This window comes from Amyelois transitella, chromosome 25, assembly GCF_032362555.1.
Source record: "Amyelois transitella isolate CPQ chromosome 25, ilAmyTran1.1, whole genome shotgun sequence".
NCBI classification, from domain to species: Eukaryota; Metazoa; Arthropoda; class Insecta; order Lepidoptera; family Pyralidae; genus Amyelois; species Amyelois transitella.
The window spans coordinates 3,464,448-3,485,932 of NC_083528.1; the positions used below are offsets into that span (position 1 = coordinate 3,464,448).

The window sequence follows — 21,485 nt, forward strand, 5'->3', positions numbered from 1 at the left end:
TATGAACATTATGATGCAATTTTCTGTAGCAAATGTTTTTCTCGTTATGTCATCTGTATAATCTGAATCCCGTCGTATTTCAAAGTCAGATTATCTTATGCAGACAGCGATGTACTTAAGCCTCGTTATAAGTCATGAGTCTGAAACTAATGGTCCATTGTTGTATGTGCACAAAATGAAGGCTTAAATGCAGTATTAGCTGCCCTTAATGTTGTAGTATTAAACATATGATGTAGAGGGTAATTTCATAATTAAACGCTGCCATAAAAAAATTATGTGACCAGTCCAAATTCTTTCTTTATATAAAGCTTGACATCTAATTAAAACTTCTACCCAGCTAAACCTGATCTCCGTGAAATCATAATCTGAAAAATACTGATTATTCTTAATCTAACACAACACAACGATACCGATTGTTTAAATCATTTGGTAATATTATTTACAATGAGTAAAATAATTCTTTAAGATGTAGCAATAAAAACTCTTGTTCTATCAAGTCTTTAGTCACATTTGTGCGAATTGCGATGACGTCAAGTGAACAAAAACATAAAGCCTCGTTGCAAATTCTCGTTTATTATTTGCTCAACTGATATTTTTTTTTTACTTACGCAACTTCCGAACACGTGGTCCGGTCAGTGGGGTCCGTATTTTGAATATGCTAAAGGGTGGTTGCCAGAAGGGTTGCAAAATCGATGATAATTACAAATGGGGCTTTCAAATACGAAAGGGTTAGTATTTAAGTCCATTCAACGTTGCTCTACCAAATTAGATTTAAGCTGCTTATCTATGCCTATAATCAAAATACAAAAAAAAAGAAATAAATCTTCTTGCTCCTGGCTTTAAGTCCCGGTTGATTCATCACCATTCTGGAGAGGAGCCCGGGATATGCCGTGGATGCTGAATTCGAACAAAAAGCAATAAATATTTGACCACAATATCGTTTCATAGCATATTATAAATACCGCTTACACTGAACTTATTAACACATTAGCTCAGCATGACACATTCATCGCATATATTAACTATAGCGGAATGTATAGTAAGCATGATATTTCTGCTTATTCATACTTTATTTATAAGTAAAGTAATCAGTCACTCTTTTTATTCCGTTAATATATACCAGGCGTGCATAATATCGAAGGAGGTCGGAGGTACCTTCAGCTCATCTCACACAGAATTTACAAGGTCCGGCACACACGCCAGTGTGATGTGAGCTAACAAGTTGATGTTTATTCGATTCTGGCGGGTCAACAGACGGTGATTCATGTGAGTGACGTTCGGACAATAAATATTGTATTTTTGTGTGTTTACCTACTGCTAAGTCCATAAGGAACTTTTTCACTTAAGTTGAACATTTTACTAAAAAAGGTAAAAGGTTTGTAAAAAAAATTACATACATATGGTCACGTCTATATCCATTGTGGGGTAGACAGAGCCAACTGTCTTGAAAAGACTGATAGGTCACGTTCAGCTATTTGGCTTATTGATAGAATTGAGATTGTAATAATGAAAGCCCATCGCCTAAAATAAGAATCCCATGTTTATGTACGCCTATCCCTTAGTCGATATCCTTGGGAAAGAGATGGAGTGGTTCTATTCTTTTTTATATTGGTGCCGGAAACCACACGACAAAAAATATTCCATGTGTTGAACGGATTAACAAGGTTGGAACACACAGAACATGGTGTATAAATATCCGAATTCAAATTTTTCAAGGAAGGAATTTGCATTAGCAAATTATATTGATGGCAATGTTAAATTAACGGTTGATGGTTGCAACATAGTTGTAGCAACATAGAAAGAGATACATCGTAAAACATGGGATTTGAAGTTGACATTGTAACATCTCGTTGTGGATGCGGTCTCATTACATGCGGAACAATTGCATGTAAGGTTTGAACGCGGCCAATTTACTTACGTTTAACTTACTTTAAGTTTTCACCAACACTTCACTGATATTCTAGTAAGTATACCTTGTTTCTAACGTGACTGATTTCTAAAGTAATGCAATGGGATCATGGTAAGCTAATTAAAGAACAATAAAATATTGTTTTGGACTCAACATTTCCTCCCACTTTCCCCGCAATAAAGTCATGGCCATGGCATGGCGGAAACGTGCGCGTGCTCAGCTCATGTTTGGCCACAAATAGCCAATCAGCCTTTCCTAGTTGAGGCCCATAATAGTTTATTGTATCCTTTATTCTATATAACGGTTCTAAAAGCTCAAAAATGCTCACGTACAATAAACGCACTCAAACTCAAGAAGACATATTCTTGGGAGTTTGAGACACTTCTGGAACCAAAGTGGCATAATTTGGTATAAGTGGTATGCCATTCGTATACATATATCGGTAGTTCATTTCCATTATTTAGACATCCCAGCTAAACGCGGCCTCATCAGTGTTATCATGAGTACAAAAACATCAAAACAATTAATACTCAACCCTTGACCCCTTGTATTTTAAATTTTGGGTCTGCCCAAGAAAGTACGTAAAAAGAAAACAAAATAGGGAACATTCGTCCTTGTGATCACGATATTGTTGCTGAACATGTAATTTTCATACGAGCCCTCACGCATGAGGTAACAGCGATTCTAGTGCACTCTCCCACCACGAATGCAAATATCGTAAATAACTTTCTTATCTCTCCGTGCGTTCGTCTGTCCGTGACGATCTTGTGGGATGATGCGGTCAGATAGCTCTTTTAATTGATTGATTTAATGCTGTTATTGTATTTCGTCTTCGTTTTTGTAATAAGTTTGCTATTCAGGTAAACAAACACTTTCTAATTCGTATCATAAGTTTACACACTCCACTTTGGTAAAGAGATTTGGAAGGAATATTTTAATTTCTTAATCAGTTATTTACTGAACTTTCTGCAAAATGAAATTCTATGTTCGATATTTTTCAGGAAATTACATGTTCCCTAGGACATTCATCCTCAATAGGATTTATCCCAGAAATAAAAATACACACTAGAAAATGCATCAAATTATGAGCAACATCATTGTTTTCCTCCCCACATATAATTAGATTTTCCGCATTCATCGATTCTTAATTTACATTATGTGTATGGTCATTATTGCGATGAGTAAACTGATAAACAACCTCATTGTTAATTCCCCTTTGTATTGAATTGTTTATTTCAAGTTATGTGTCATCTCATTAACTTACGTAGTTTCCTTCAGGACATATTCTCTAATTAAATCCTCGATTACTGAGCTCAGAAAATGTGCGTATCACCAAATGCGCGAATGCCATTACATTCAGTTACTTATTCCTGCCACCTGTCACAACATGTGGCATATAAAGACCCACCGTTTGATATTGAAACGAAGGGAACATTTTTAGTGACTAAATTAGCTTTTTCGGCCACTATGTTATTTGAAACTTGATAGGTATTTGAAACCATCTTTCCTAATATGTAACATGAGTGAAAATAACAACATTTCTAGCCTTCTTTTCGTTCTCTATAATTGTACTGTCCAAGCCTTATATAATAATACTCCCAAATCATTGATGGATAACCCACTTCTCAGTTGTATATCACATCTTTATCAAGCAGAGTTTTTACTTTGTTTCTACTTTATAACAACATAAAAAAATAAAAAATAACTATTTGCAATCGCTAATTGGGTCATATCATAACCACAAAATGAATTTTGTAACAATACAATAGTACATATTGTGACTGATACTCCAGACAAGTTTATCGCTTACACGGACTAGGTTATTGTTTTAAACAATGCCCATCTGTAACTAAATATTATCACAGAAAACATCCTGTGCGTGCCCATCCGCTAACCGTTAGTCCAGACCGCAGATAGTGTGAACTTTTTAGGAAATCTAATGAAGTTATTTTTAACTCACTGATTAGTTGAATACGTTCAACCTTTAATTTATTCTTAGCAATAAAAGTTTTCTATAAGTGGCAAGTGCTTTTGGAACGGTATCTTCATTATCATGTAAAGTCTTTAAGTAGATAAGCTCTTACTCAAAGAGGATTAAAACTAACGCTTAAAATCTGAGCCTAAATATAGGTTAACATCATCATACCGTTTACAGTACAAGAAGGCTTAACAATTATCAACCTAATTTTTTTTTAATATCAGTTTTTATTTTTTTATTTATTGAGATTGTCAATTGCATATTCAGTGTCTGTAACAGTTTTAATGATTGACAAAGAATGTGTAACTTTTCCAATGGCATACAAACCGTATTTATTAATATCCTGTATAGTGCCAGAGAAGACAAAGAACGACAGACATTGTTCGTGTGTCTCTTCATACGAATATCATCTTAATATAGTTTTATTTAGCTTAATATTTAAAATCCCGTGAGGAAGACTGGTTGTTCCGCGTGCACGGCAATCCTAGAACGATTAACAGAGGTAAATGAACTGGTAACTATAATTGAATCATACTGTTCTGATACTCAAACCCGACTCTGTGAAATATTCCGTTTAAGAGTAACATCCGTAATCGTAACTACAAAACACATTCCTTTCTTCGCAGGTAAATTACTACAGTGTAAAATTTTTAAAGAGTTACTTTATTACCTCTGCAAGTACAGTAATGTGTTAATAATAATTATGATGTCCCGTTAGCATCGTCACATAATCCAAGAGTTTTTTAGCTCCAATGACATATTAAATTCCTAATATTATCGCGATTATATGACTATTATCTTTTTACTGTCGATATTTTTTACCACTGATAAGGGTTTATTAAATGTTCGGGTCGATATCGCGTTAAAGAGTTGTCGTAACGTTATCACACCACCGCTTAACGGTGCCTTAAGCTGTATGTATCTAAGGACACTTTACTCCTTTGTTAAGTGTCTTTTGTATTATAATAAAGTTATTAAAGTTCAATAACTTTTACATATTTGTTTAGTGTTTAGTTATAAAATTAGAATCGTGAATATCCAACTTACAACTCGAAACAACGATAACAAAAGTTTTTTTTCATTCAATGATTTGTTATTTTGCTCTTCAAATTTAACATCGCATTGGAATAGACTAGAATTTTTGATTGCCAAAAGTTAGACAGCAGCGTGTTCCACGAACAGTCAGCTGAAGATGCGCTTGTAACACGAAGCTTTTTAATTTCTTTAACTTTGCTAATTTTGTTGTTTAATTCTGGTTGTTCATAAATATTTTACTGTTGCTTCAGTAAACGTGGTCGGAGTTAACAATTCTCATATTTTCAAATACTAGATGATCAAGATTAACATATGTACAAGCATTCGCTATCGGAAGTGCCCTTGGTGATATCACCATTTTTTTATCGTACTATCAACACGTGCGTTTTTCAGATGATTGTGATTACAATTTTATTTGAATTTTCACTACAGTTCAAGGGAAAGTTATTCAGTATATTAAACTTTTTTACAGTATCTTTCGTTCCGTAAACAAATACAGAACAAATATTATTGATGTTGCATCTCTTGATACACCACAACAGGCGTAACTTTAGAATGTATATCATCTTCTAGATCAAAACCCGATACCATCCCAAAGACGTGCGAACTTTCCACCACGGGTCTGTCAGCTGTACCGCTACTTCCCATGCTCTGGTTCACAATATCCATTGTGTGCTAATCACGACCTGGCCTTAGACGTGTGACACGTTCGTGGAATCCAGGAAGGTGATCGCTCACTACCGCCGATGACAGATGCTGCAAGGGAAAAAAATCTGTTGCAAATTGCTCCGAGCATAGCTCTGGTTCTTTTGGTGTCAATGCGAATGTTTGAATAACTCCATCTTCACAAGCTCTGTGCTTAATTCGATTGCAATTAGATCTTGTGAGCGTTTCTTTTTTTGTATAAAAATACACTTTTTGTTGAAGAATTTAGCTAAAGATTGCAACGGTGTCCCTCTGGGAAGTGTCTTAGGGACACTTTTATGTAAATGTACTAATTACTACCAACATAAGTTGCTCATCGCATTGCATCAAGCTCAAAATTTTTTCAAATAAATTGTCCACTTAACGTTTCGTACATTTTCAAATTTCCTTTGGTATGAAGATTTATGTAAAACGATAATCCGATTTACATGATTACTTTTATAGTCGATAGATCATTCTATTAGATAAACGACCAGTTAGGTAATAAAACGCCGGCAATGGCCAACTATACGACCTTCTGGGCCAATCTTGATGCGATATAGGAGTTACTTCTAAGATTATGTGGAGTTAGTTCATGTAACATTCATGAATTTATAGCACTGTGATGATTTATTTCCTTATTTGTTCTAAACTCTTATACCAATTCATTTAAATTAAATTTTTCTGAAACAGACATACAAATATAAAATCACACCATTTTCCCAGTGGGGTAGGCCGAGACTACATCTATCCACTGCATGAAAGTTAGTCGGTTTAGGATACTCTTCCTTGACCTGATCTTTTTGCCAGGACGTCCAGTATTTTCGAATATTCATTCAAAATTTACAACCTCTTGAACAACAAAGAGTTTTTCTGTTCCTATTATTTTATAGAAGTAACTAAATATTTGTTCACTATATTTACGAGTATTATGTACTTATCCAGTTCATTAAATAAATTATGCTTGTTGCTCTAATTTACATTTTACATTACATACAAAATAATATGTAATACCAGTCCTATTTTAAATTCTACAACACATTTTAATATATCATAATTGAATTTCCACTCGCATACCAGCTGTCAGGGGCATTATGACTGTGTATGACATCATAGCGCATAAACTATGCTTTATTGGCGAGACCCGTTGTGGGGTTTCCTATCACCCTCCAGGGTTATTATGACTCATGAAAGGCTGAATGTACTTATAGCAAAACATCTGTCGAGTGTCAAAATACTGATGGCATTTTTTACAATGAAACTATACCTACTCTACTGTAATGTACCTTACACAATGTTTTTCAACCTTATTTTTCAGCAGATTCATTCAGTATAATGAACATCTTTTTAGGACAGGAAAGATAGTCAATATAGTAACATTATACGATCACCACATCAATTTTGATAAAGTGAGGTAGTCATAATGCTAGTATCGGCAGTCGATCAAATGGTCACCGGTCTCTAATCGCATAAGCATCGGTTTGGGGGGTCGACGACCTAGCCAAGCCTCACGCAGGACGCATTAAGGTACTGGCCACAAAGACTGTTCATATTTGTGCTATGAATCAGATCCAGTCAATCGGAGTTATTTTTTCAATGGATGTCGAAAAAGGCGACTAAGGTACAGGCTTATAAATGTTAGATTCGTTTTTTAGGCGTTGGGCTAGCAACCTGTCACTATTTGAATCTCAATTTTATCATAAACACGGCTAAACGTGGCCCTATCGGTATTTTCAAGACTGTTTTCTCTCTCTACCCCGCAAGGGATATAGACGTATATATACATATGTATGTATGCATGCAGGCATAAATATTTGTAGTTTGCACAACAATATCATCCCACAAATCATTTTACATCTTGGGACGGAAATTAATTTTGATTTGACTTTGCAGATCCTACATGCCAAACAATGTTTAACTTTTTGACCGGTTGAATGTTTGACCAATTGACCATCCTTGAAAATGCCGTATAAAGATCTCGGCCAAACAAGGTCTAGTATACATGATACCCCTCGATGAGGTTCCATTGTTTGTTGGAGTGTAAAATTTCACACATCCTCACTAGAGGTGAAAATTACCGAAAGTTTCGGAAACTTTGGAAGTTTTCAGGAATATTTCGGGAAGTATTCGCGAAAACTTCCAAAGTTACGGTAATTTTGGAAGTTTTCAAATCGATGATTTATTTACAATAACAGCAAAAAGGGCTGCAATAAACTTAAACAATGTCACTATTTAGTCACAAACCAAGCGCATTCGTAAGTAGAAGTATCTGTTTGACGAAATATCGGTAAATTTCGGATAGATTTCAACATTAAAAAAACAAAATTTTTGTTTTTCATTTTAAAATGCATACATACATACATAAAATTACGCCTCTTTCCCGGGGGGTAGGCAGAGACTACGTCTTTCCACTTGCCACGATCTCTGCATACTTCCTTCGCTTCATCCATATTCATAACTCTCTTCATGCAAGCTCGGCGGTTTCGGGTACTTTTGACCTGACCCTTTACCAGGACGTCCTTTTCTATTCCTGTAACTAAGTACATCTTCTTTCACATCACAACATTTCCTTATCACGCTGTTCCTTATCCGGTCACTCAGTTTCACGCCCATCATACTCCTTAACACTCTCATTTACACTGCATTTATTCTGCTTTCGTGCTTATTTTGCCATATCCAACTTTCACTCCCATACATTAATGTCGGGACCAACACGCCCCTGTGCACAGCCAGTCGAGCCTTTTTGGATAGTTTCTGACTGCTCATAAAGGCATGCAAAGCTCCATTCACCATGTTCCCCGCGTTCACTCTCCTTTCAATATCACTATCACACTTGCCATCTGATGTAAACTTTGATCCTAGATATACAAACTCTTTCACTTGCTCAACTTTTTCTCCTCCAATCAAAATATTACATGCTGTCATTTCTTTCTCCATTTCAAAAACTAGTGTTTTAGTTTTACTTACGTTCACTTTCATTCCTTTCTCTTTTAAAGCTTCATGCATACAGTTTACCATCTCCTGTAACTCCTCCGCTGATGACGCCAGTATAACCTGATCGTCGGCATAGAGCAGACATTTGACTAGTAACTCATTCATCTTTAATCCACTTTCAGACTCTTTCAAATCTGTCAAACAACTATCCATACATAGGTTGAACAGCCACGGTGACGCAACACATCCTTGCTATAACAGTGGCTTCCAGCGCTTTCCGATTGCACAGAAATTATTCCATCATTAGAACATTGCCACCTCATCGAGTCTGGCTTGGCAACTTTAAAGTTTCCCTTTATCGTTACCATATTTAGCTTTTTGCATATTCTCAAAATAGGCTGATTCAACGTGACGTTTTTTTTATATAACTTATGATTTTAATAACTGTGTCATTAAGAACTTTAAAGTTTTGTGGTTTTACTATATCTTTTAAGAGCAAATTAAAGGCTCGCGATCCACAACCAACTGCAAATGTATGTACATATTCATCTTCCACCATTCTCCACAGTGCTTTCATGTTATTTGTATTATCGGTAGTTACCGCGACAAATTTTTATGGTCCTATTTCGTCTATCACACATTTTAACTGAGTGAACAGATAGTAAGATGTCTATTAGTGCCCGATTAGTGCTAGGAAAGACGCATTTATAAAAGAAGGTTTAGGTGTAGTAATAATAAAATTAATTGTACCTCTGCCGTTTATATCAGTCCAACCGTTCATAACTAAAGCAAGGGCTTCAGCTCGATTTATAATATCAGTTGTTTCCGTTCTTATACGTTCGTACTCCGCATTCAAAAAGCTATTGCTAATCATATACCTGGTTGGAACTGTATACATTCGGGATTAAGGGCATTGATTGCATTTTGCCAGAAACTTGAATCTAAATTTCTCGTGCAAAACTAAGGTCTATTCTTTCTTTTTCTTTGCGGTAATGCAATGAGTTGACTGTTGTTGTTGATAAGATTGTGAATCTTGGGTAGAACAGCACGACTACAGCGTATTTTCTAGTACAAGATTAGGCGTTGGTGGAATAAACAGCTGGCCATGGACTTGTTTTGATGTTGACGAAAGTGAGACAGTTGAAACAGAAGTCTTCTTCTTGTGACTGACTGTTTCATAAGGGCGACGGCGGCATTCGGCTCATACAGAGGCGGCCATAGTACTACTACACAGCGGCGTACATATCTTTGATAAAAGCCGCCAACCTTGACCTTTAAAATAAACTATAGATTTTATATTTTATTGATAAATAACGTTGTAATTTTACTGTAGTACACTCACTGTCGTGTAAGCGTGATCCCGGTTCCTTCATTTGTCACAGAGCGAGAGCTCGCTTTCCTATTTTGTAGTTTATTACTGCTTGTTAAATATAATGATATGTATAAAATAACATAATTAATCGTGTAAAGGCATGTCCCTTGCATTGGAATATTGCTGTCGTAAGTAAAAAAATATTATTTCAAAACTTCCAAAACTGCCGGCAACTTTGGAAGTTTTCGGGAAAGTTACCTTACGTTAGGAAATATTCCTGGTAATTTTCATCTCTAATCCTCACCACGTGGTTTGCACTCTGCAGGTAAAGTTAACGGCCGCCTTGGAGTCATTGCACTTGACCCTTCACACCGATTGTGAGTCTATTCGCATGTAAATTGTTAGACACCATGTCACGTCTTTATGACTTACGCGGTAGACGGAGACAATAGTGACAAATCTCGAAGGCAATGTTTAACTGAAGCGATACCACGCGCTTTAGCTAGTCAAATATAATTGTGTCATTTGTGTATTGAAATCATTAGTTTTACATTCATTCACGTTTTTTAATGTAGACAATCTCATCAGATCTATATTTTTCCATTAACGTCCGGTGAAAATGCTGCAGTGTAGTTGTTTGTGCCGCTGCTTCTTCTACACATGTGCTTAGGAAGCGGTAGTAGATTTAAATGATGTGACGTCAATAAGTGATACATTGTATCCAATTTTGAAAATAAATCTATTCTATTCTGTCAGTTGTTTTTCCCGTTTCTCACTCATTCTAATGATGACCTCTTCTTCGGAATAAGGCCAGGTAAATGCGAAGTACAAGAAAATAAACGAAACAAGCTGGTGAATGATTCATCAATCGTAATAATGACTCATAGCTCGCTGATAACATATTTGTATATTTATCGGTGGTACACGACATGTAGTATGTACAATGTACTTACATACTTGTGACACCTACGCTTTGTACATAAGTGACGAAGACTTGATTTCAATTAGCAGTCAGACTTAAATTATATTTGTAAACGTTTTTTTTTATATGAAAGAACATACTACCTACCTAGTTACATTATGATGTAAAAAAAATGATGTTAACTGACTTTATTTGAGGTCAACAGCCGATTGGTAGTAGGAAACTGAAATTCGACTCGAAGATATCTTCTTTTTAATATGTAAAAACAAAAACGGTCGAACAGAGAATTCATTTTTTTTAATTCATAAAAAAAAGCATAATAATTGACAGACATATGACACAGCCCAAACCGCTGATTGTAGAAATTTCAAAAATTCTTTGAAGATTTCTTATGTGTGGTCTAGAATTACCTATACTTTGAAAAGATTTCCCGAAATTCTCACGGGAACGGAAATTAGCGAAATTTATCATTTCACGCGGGCTTCATAAGTGTGTGAAGCATTAAGAAAATGGAAGCTTGTATTTGAAACAGACTATTGTTCACCACAAGTATGCCCATAGACTCTTTAAAGGCGAAACTCCTATAATCCAAGACATTGACCGATGCTTTAAAAAAAAACTACCTTTCTGATAAGCACTTTCACGTTGCGTAATCTCTTTCTTTGTCCGATAAGGAGATCGTTAACCGCATATTTGTTTTTAACCAGCTACTTAAGTGAGGCGGCCACATATGTGCAAGTATCCCGTTTCCCTTAGCGATTTGATTTTAACCTACCTCGCTAAAGGATACTTCTTTATCCAGTTAGGACCTAGCGTTACGGAGTTATAAATAAATATAAATATATACGGGACAAATTACACTGATTGAGTTAGCCTCGAAGTAAGTTCGAGACTTGTGTTACGAGATACTAACTCAACGATACTATATTTTATAATAAATACTTATACATACATAAACTCACGCCTCTTTCCCGGAGGGGTAGGCAGAGACTACCTCTTTCCACTTGCCACGATCCCTGCATCCTTCTACATAAATACTTATATAGGCAGATAAACATCCAACAGGGTGTCCACATTCTGGAAAGTCAGGGAAAGTCAGGGAAAAGTCAGGGAAGCTTAAGGTGGTCAGGGAAAGTCAGTGAAATTGAGGGGAAAGGAGAGAAAGTCAGGGATAGTCAGGGAAAATTGAGATTTTTTCCCAGTGATTGTAAAATGAGGGATTTTTTTCCCAGTGATTGTAATGTTTATAAAGCATCAATCTGAAGTGGCCAATAAGCGTGTGGATGTCGTGTTGGAAACTTTGCACGAATCCGACAAGATAAAAGGGTTTGTCGCTGACAGTGCCAAAAGGCAATATCAAAAACTAATTTCCGAAGCCAAAAATTTGAAGATTTTGATTATGATAAAATCGGTGTTGATGAGTTCTACCATTCACTTATTGGAGGTGATAAACAATACGTAGACATATGGAGCGTTATGAAAATCTGTTTCATCCTCTCCCACGGAAACGCGAGTGTGGAGGGCGGGTTTTCTATTAACAAATCTCTCTTGGTGGAAAATTTACTGGAAGATTCACTTATATCGCAAAGAATTATATATGACGCCTTGAAAAATATCGGTGGTGCTCAAAATTTCGCTGTTACAAAATCTTTGATCACTTCAGTTCGAAACTCACGAAGAAGATATCAGGAAAACTTGGATAAAAAAAAAGAAAAAATGTCAGATGAACAAAAGAAAATCAAGGAAAAAAGGAAAATTGATGAACAGCTAAGAGAAGTAGAAGAGAAAAAGAAAAAATTGGAATTACAGAAGGAAAAAGAACTCGTGGAATTACAGACGTTAAAAAGGGCTTTACAAATGAAGAAAAGGAATATGTGATTAATAATGATACCTTCCTACTTATCGATCTCATTTTTCAAAGATTATAATAAGCATAAAATATTTAATTTAGGCATAACTTGGCAATAATTATAACTTGATAATAATTTAGTACCTACCTATATCAGCAGATATTTAATTTTGTTTTATAATTATATGTGGAGGTTAGAATTTTTTTGTTCATTTAAGTTCGAAGTTTAATTTTACTAGGTACTGAAACTGTTGATTTTGGTTTAAGTCTTATAATTTTACTACAGAAACTGTTGATTTTGGTTTAAGTCTTATAATTTTACTACTGAAACTGTTGATTTTGGTTTAAGTCTTATAATTTTACTACAGAAACTGTTGATTTTGGTTCAAGTCTTATAATTTTACTACTGAAACTGTTGATTTTGGTTTAAGTATTATAATTTTACTACTGAAACTGTTGATTTTGTTTCAAGTCTTATGCAGTTTATGCAATGTCTTATGTTATAAAATTGTTAATAAGAAAGAGTTCCTAAGTGATAAATACCGATCTCAATATATTTGCTATATAAAATAAAAGAAATTAAAATATTACCTGTATGCAGTTTTACTCAACTTATAAACTACTTTACAAATAAAACATACCTACTTGAATGATTAGGCCGTGTTCAAACCAAACTAACTGTAAGCCGCCGAATGTGAGCAGGCTTACTATGAGTCCCAGTGTACTAAAGAACATGTTATAACGTATTGTCGGTTATATGTAAACGAAAAACTGAATATGTATGGAAATAAAAGGAGTTACAGTCAGTTTGGTTTGAACACGGCCTAAATTTGGTCAGGGAAATTTAAAAAAATGGTCAGGGAAAGTCAGGGAAAAGTCAGGGAATTATTTTGAACATTAGCTGTGGACACCCTGATCCAAGACCCAGGCCAATCGGAGAAAGTTCGTTTCTCATCATGCCCTGGCCGGGATTTGAACCCGGGACCCCCGGTGTCACAGACAAGCGCACTACCGCTGCGCCACAGAGGCCGTCAAAGTTCATGTGTCGGAGATACAGAGTTGGATATCAATACTCGTTTAGGGACCCATCAGTGACTCGTAAGTCTTGATTTTTAGCATAAGAGTACGCTAGGTTCAAGAGCAAAAAGCTCACCTCGAGTTATCTCCAGAGATGTGAGGATATCACCTGGATTAACGCCAGGAAGAAGACAAAAAGTACGACAGCCTCTCTCCTACATACATTCATATAAACACATCTCTTTCTCGAAGGGGTAGACAGAGGCTACATCCTTCTACTTACCACGATCGCTGCATACTTTCGCTTCATCCACATTCATAAACTTCATTTCATAAACAATTCCCTTAGTCGCGTTTGTCTACTAATTCCTTAGTTTACTTCATTTCTAATTATACAAATTTTACGCATCATAACCGCTGCAAAGGGCCTCCACAAGGCATAAAAGGTCATGGCATAAGGAAAATAGCCATTAACATTCAACCGGGCGTATACGCTTGATATGTAACGTCTGTAATGAATTACAATGTGGAATGTGACATTGAAAATGATGATTAAGTATTTTCTATTTATATTACGTGAAAAGAGAAAAAATATTACGTAGTTCTGTTGCCAGCCATAGTTAAGAAATCGTGGCAAGTAAAAAGATGTAGTCTCTGCTTACTCTTTTGGGAAAGAAATGTGAATTTTTATGTAATATATTGCTAAAAACGAATACTTTGCATGAAGGCACGTAGAAAGGACAAATGTGGATGTTCTTACAGGAAAAGTAATGTTATGGAACGATTGGTTTTATTCTTTTATCGTGGTGTTTAACCGTCATGCCGTAAAATTGTATAAATGTTATACATTTATAAAAAATTTAAACTGCCTCTATGCCACATAAGTGAATCCTAAATACTATTACTTAAACTTTTTTAATGTTTGTAAACATTTGACTAACCTTGACTACCGTAAACAGAGCGTGTCATTGTGATTACAATTTGGGTAATGTTATCCAAACATTATGCATGCATGCAGCCGTCTACTACACTCATCGATAATGAACTTAAACCAATGAACTATTCCTATTATATCATATCTTACGCTAGTTTAAAACGTTCGTATAACGTTTACAGGTTTTGTTATGGTTTAACGAACATAATATTCGTTATGAATCTCAGATTTCTTATGCGCGAAATCCCGTTTCATTATTTCGTATAATTTTATCTTAGTGTACTGTTAATCCTGGTTGTTTTCTCACCTCTCTCCTGGAGAGAAGCACGGAATATACTTTATGACCACGATATTTGGGTGAGGTAGGAGTTTACGCGAAGGCACTCCCAGCCTGCCTTTGTTTGGGATGCAAACTTATGTTGGATCATGAATAATTCTTTACTCCCCAACTATAAAGTTCCAAATTACTACGACCAATGATTTAGTTGTACCAGAAGTGATTAATATATGCGTATGTTGAGCGATAACTGACTAGACTAACTTAAAAAATACATGAAAAAGATAAACGTTTATTAAAACCCACAGATAGTTCACCGCGATATATCTCTCACTCATTTTCAACTAATTTATTCTATCCTATTCAAGGCCTCATCAGGACATCACTTTTGAAAAATCTCTGTCAACACACCAACGCTTCATATATTTGTTTTGTTTACTACCAACTATCATGTAGGCAAAACCTACGTACTTTAAATATTGGTACGATTTTGTTCTTGAAAAGTCCACAGCTATAACAATCGCAGTATCAAGCTAGTGCTAGGCACAGTATACCCTTATTGAAATCTCGTTGTTTACCCAAATCTGTATAAACATAATGTTGATACCACCTAATTGATTGACCAAAGAAAACCCTTATTGATTTTTTTATGTTTACGCAGAACCGATAAACAATATTGATATCACCCACCAATTACTATTATTATGTCGAAATCCGATAGTAACAATTACACGATTTTGCGGTAACAATGGCCTGTTGAACAACCATTTGCCGATTCAATCAGACAATCGGATGTTTATGTAAAGATGCCACATTCAACGATGATTTAATATCGCTAATTCTATAATAATATAATTGATGATGTCGCTTTTGTGTTATAAGAAATCTAGAGATTATTTTTCCACTCACATTATGTTTCGTCTTTCGTCCTCACGCGGTAGACAGATCCAATTGTCTCAAGACTCAAAAGGCCACGTATATTCATATTTATTTCAATAGAACATCTAACATCTCCCTTTACGTGTAGAACATTCATGTACAAGTTAAACATACTCTCAGTAGGGCTGGACGAGTTACTAAATTACCTGGTTATAAATACCAAGTATCGGATATCTATCGTACAAATTAAAATAACATGAGTTAGCTGTCAATCCACATTATTGACAGTCGGTACCCTAGAATCTTTGTAATGACAGGCCATGGTTACAGGATGGCACATAAACGATACGTATTACCATATAAACGTATGCCGTCGGCCTATATATGGTGTATCAAGGTCTACGACTACTTTGACCACGGCAGATTATAATTATTTGTATATCGCTTCCATGGTCGATGGCGCAGAGATGAAAAGTTTTGGAAGCGCGTGTATTAATTAATATCGTGCACTCGAATTCGCTTGCACATTCATTTTGAATGTTTTATTTTTTACTGAACAGACAGGGAATTGGGTGTGTATTAGTGGTATAGGAATATCTTTGTTGCATATGAAACTGATATGTGATATGACATGATAAGTGGTATAAATTTTATTACAACAAAAGTAGAAAGAAACATAGTAACTTGATTCTTTGTTACTAAAAAGTAAAAAAAGATATTCACTTTTCTTAAATTTTTCATTTCTCTTTGGTCTAACTTTCTCATATTTGCGTTTTCTTTGTTGCGGATTTGTGTTTGCGGAATCCGTTTATCAATATTTCTCTCGTTATTTTGTCTTCGGTATCCCCAGTTTAATTTAAATTATTTACTACACAGACAAAACCTAAGCTAGCCAAATGACAGAGCTCGCGTATCATCTCAGGTGACCTACTTGTAGCTTGTAACATCCTCAATTTCACTTTTGTTTATTTTGTTAAATAACATTCGTTTTTTCTTTTGTTCCAGTTGGACACATCAGGAAACGGATACATCGACCTCAAAGAGCTTAAAGACGCCCTCGACAGTGTCGGATACAAAATACCGCAATGGAAGGTGAGATTGCTATCCTTTAATAGCTTTGACTTTTTTAATTTAATGAGCGACTACCGAAAGGCGTAATTTCGAAACCGGACAATCGAGGTGATTTTATTTTGTCATATATTCGTATTATTATCTACCTACTGCAACTGGCGGTGTACAAAGAATAACATATTTTGTAGAATCAAAGACTAGGTCTAGTAATGTATCTACACTGCTTAAAGAACTGATATTGAATCTTTAATAGGGCTTTTAGTTTAGTTCCAACAAAAGAAAGATTTAATTTGTTAACGAGGCTGGCTGTTGTTATGAATTGAAAAAAAAAAATCAAATTTCAGGTGCGATGTATGATCGAGGAGTACTACGACAACGGTTCCTCGAAGCACGGGCGCGGCGTCAACGGCAGCGTGAACGGAGACGGGCGCAAGAACGGAATATCACTCAACGAGTTTGAGGAGCTGTGCGCCAACTTGAAGGCGCAACAGGTACGGTAACCTCTTCACTATACATTCATTCATATAATCACGACTATGTCTCTTGCGGGGTAGACAGAGACAGCTGTCTTAAAAGGCTCACAGGCCACGTTAAACTTAATGATAGAATTGAGATTTAAATAGTGACAGGTTGCTAGCTCATCGCCTATACTAAAGTTTATATTTATAATATAGTCGCCTTTTTCGACTTCCACGGGAAAGAGATGGAGTGGTCCTATTCTTTTTATATTCGTGCCGGGAACTACACGACACTTCTTCTCAATCACTGTGGGTACTTCTAGGTTGAATATATGTATCTAGGGCAGCGCAAGTCAGTCACATGTGACACCTCATCCCCGCAACTGAATTTTTCTCACTATCCGACCACATGCTTTTCGCAAATAGGTAACATAACCTCGGCCCTTTTCGAAATTAGTTTCATTGGATAGCATCTTAACTTCTGCTGAGCTCGTGGGCCGTATGTAAGTAATAACCACTTTCTCCTTCCTAAAGCCCTATTGCATCTTCCCGCCTATGACCAATATGACTACCATAAATAAGAGTAAACTTTACATAAAACTTTTAAAAGAGTTTTCAAACTTTTCCTGCCAATAAGTTTTCAGATAATATCGTCATTAATCAGGTTTTATTTCTTGGGCCCCAATGCTTTTTACAATGTGTTGATTTAGGATCGCTGTGGAATTAGTGTCAATATTGTTTCTTCAATCCGCGTGGGTTTAGTGATATCATAAATGTGATGAAATTTGTAAATGGCTGTTCCGAAGGCGGGTGAATGTGCAGATTTTAATGCCGATAACAGCAACGTATAGGCAATAAAGAATTCTCTCGAATTTCGACGTATCTTAAGCAACCGTTTAGTTAAAATCCATATTGCAATATGATTCTTAATTTATGATAAATTAGCGGTGTTTCTTATGAATTCACTATCTGCCTCTGAATTCATTTAAGTGTTTTTTGCATAAAAAAAACTTATTTGAATTTAATAAACTGGTATATCTTTTCGTATTAATAGAACAGACAGATAGAACTTTGTTTCAATATATGGAAACTCATAACAGAAAACTAATGATTCTGATTAAATTTACATCGAATCGTACCTATCTGATAAAAAAATGGATAATCCTAGGCAATCATCCAGCTTTAAAATAAACTTAACTTTCCTGGTCATGAGTCAAGTAAGTTTATGTCACTGTAAATTCTTAGAAAAATGAAAATAATAGTCTAGGGAACTTTTATAACTTAGTGACATAATATGCTAGGTTTGTACCTACATGACTTCAGCCGCGTGATATCTTTCTGTAATTCATGCAGAAGTAATTAAATAATATTTGAACCTGTTGTTTTTAAGGCTATTATAATGTAATTCTTTTTTGCTAAAAGATACAATTTTTTATTCTCGGTCGGTATAATATTATGATCCTTTTCGCCAAAACGACCTGTCACTTGCAAATTAACTGGAAATTGTCTTCCCTCTCTCATTGTTTCAACATTTTTATATAATTTCATCTTTATTTGAAAAAAAAAAGAGTTGTTTAGTAAAAAAATTGTACTTTAATACTAAAAGCCTATCTAAAAACTATCGAAAGGACTTTAAATCTTTTTTTATCGAAATAAATGATTGATTCATTCAAAATTTAACTAGGGCAATTTATTAAATTATTTAAATGTCAATTAATTTGAACCCGCCACTGGTAAACAGCTTAACGACTTTTATCGTTATCATTAAATGTTTAGATTAGGACAATCACATGCGTCAGTAGGCCATAACATATTGCCTATATGAGAACAAATTGATTGAATCACAAGTCCTCTAAGTATGAGTGAATTGATTTGATTTATTGGTATTTTATTGGTAATTTAAAGTGACGCATTGAAGAGCAAGTTGTATGCTTAAATAAATTTACATACAAAAAATCACGCCACACGCCTGAAGGGGTAGGCAGAGACTACATCTTTTTACTTGCCTTTCTTAAAATAAATATTGGGCCTTATTTACTTCCTAAACCTACTTCAGAGACTTAAGGACAAATTGAAAAATGGTGTTTAGATAAATAAAGATTTTATTAATTTACTGTCATAATTTTACTCACCTCTAGAAAGGAGACCGTGGTCTGACTGGTCTGGTAAAATTTCAAAATTAACTAGACAACAATACTCAGAACATAAGTTGAGCCAAAATGGCGGCAGTGATCTGCACAGGTGCGATGGAACAGTTCCATCCTAATAAGATGTAAATCAAAATGAATAAATCAATTAATATTTCTTCTACACACAGGATCTTTTAAAAGTTAAAATATGAAGAAAAAGATACAGCAGAAAATAAATATACAGGTTGTTGACCGTTTTATGAAATATCATAAGAATATTTATGTTTGTTTTGAATTCATTATCTGCAAAGTTGTGTTCTCTCTAAACATATTTAACATTCATAAATCTTGATTTCTGTTTATTGTACAAGTGCTATGTTTTTACGTGAGAAATACATCATTAAGAAATTAAAAAAAATCTTCCCTTTTCTTTTAAAAAATAATAACAAGAGCCAAAAGTATTTTATTTTGTTTTAAATCTTTTGGTATTTTTGTTACTAGTGTTTTGAGTTATATATTTTTTATTCAATAACATACTTTTTTTTACAGGTGGCCAGCACTTTCAAGCAGGCAGTCAGTAAAAAGGAAAATTTGGAACACTTGGGTGGCATGAGTGAAGCTTCCAGTGATGGTAATTGTTATTTATTAATTATTTTACAAATAATATGAATTGTAAGTGAAAAGTCAAAAAAAAAAAGGATTTTTATACTTTTTTTTTATATTTTTTCGAGACAGTTGGCTCTGTCTACACCGCAGAGGGATGTAGACGTGATATACGAAAACATGTTTGACAGAAATAAAAAGGAATATGGACATCGCACAATATACATAATTTGTATATGCGTGCCATTTCGTAATCTGATAACCAAGATTCTTCATTGTTCAGATAATTTTACTTTCTGTTTTTTTATATTGTGTTTTTTCCTAGTTTTCAAGGAAAAAGCCTTTCTTTGCATTGCTTCCAAAAGATTTTTTGTAGTTATTCTTCCTTATAATTTGTAAATTTCAATAAAGCAGTTACTTGGTATGGCATGTGCGTTGATGTGCCAGTCCAATTTACATTTTATATATACCGAAGATTTATCACACAGATAAATTATCATACCTTATTTTTAGAAAGTAAATTATAGATTAACGTATACCACTGTATTTGGGAATGACACCATTTTATTTGGTGATTACAAATAGTTTTAATTATTTTGACAGCTGTGAATACTGCGCGTGAATTGTTAACTGGTTCATTTTTATGTAACGTCTTTCTTTAGTTTAAAATTTAAAGTTATTAAACCATGCGGCTCCACCCGAGTTAAAATAAATATCCCGTTAATTTAGGAAAATGTTCTGACCACGAAATTAAACTACATGCCAAATTTCAAATCCTTAGTGATTTGGGTGCGTTGTCATGCAGTCAGTCACTCATTAACCAAAGAGTTTTATATACATATATAAATATAAATGGACTATAACAATGGCACAATGTTTATACCACCCATTATTAGCAGAGCCTATAGCTTGAAATAACATAATTATTACTATTATTTCCAGGCACAACTCACTCTGTACGTCTGGAGGAACAGATGGCGTTCTCCGGATGGATCAACAGTAACCTGGAACACGATCCAGACCTGAAGCATCTGCTGCCGATAGACGCCGAGGGCAAACAGTTGTATGAGAAGCTGAAAGACGGTCTTATTCTTTGGTAAGTTTTTGGTTATACCATCATATGGAAATACGGTCGAATTAAACTCCTTCTTTTTTTGAAGTCGGCTAACAAATGAGATGCCCCTTCGCTGGTATTACGAGAACGTTTTGTGAAGATCTTGCTTGATGACATGCGGATAATATGTGTGGTCGTACCGCCTCCTGGTCAAAGAATGGTAGGGAGTAAGAAGGGGTAAACTGAAAAAATCCTGGATCGGCGTCGTCTAGAATAGTTTGGGAGGCAATGGACTCAAAATTGAGAATACTCATGGTTGGGCTCAGTCAAGGAAAATGTAGGAAGGTGGACCTTGGGCTAGTGTTGCTTTACCGAGATCCTTATTGGTTAAAGGTGCTTCTGGACACGAAAACATGAGAGAGGGCAATCAATCGTTCAGG

The 21,485-nt window shown here is 35.1% G+C and overlaps 1 protein-coding gene across 1 annotated transcript in view; it reads left to right on the forward strand.

The window, feature by feature from the left end:
• Nucleotides 1-21,485, forward strand: part of LOC106137158 (plastin-2) — a 44,994-nt gene that overhangs the window by 10,390 nt on the left and 13,119 nt on the right. The window contains exons 2-5 of the mRNA XM_060951521.1: nucleotides 16,736-16,822; nucleotides 17,146-17,292; nucleotides 19,938-20,019; nucleotides 20,934-21,087. Coding sequence (XP_060807504.1) covers nucleotides 16,736-16,822; nucleotides 17,146-17,292; nucleotides 19,938-20,019; nucleotides 20,934-21,087 — 470 coding nt within the window. The remainder of the gene's footprint in view (nucleotides 1-16,735; nucleotides 16,823-17,145; nucleotides 17,293-19,937; nucleotides 20,020-20,933; nucleotides 21,088-21,485) is intronic.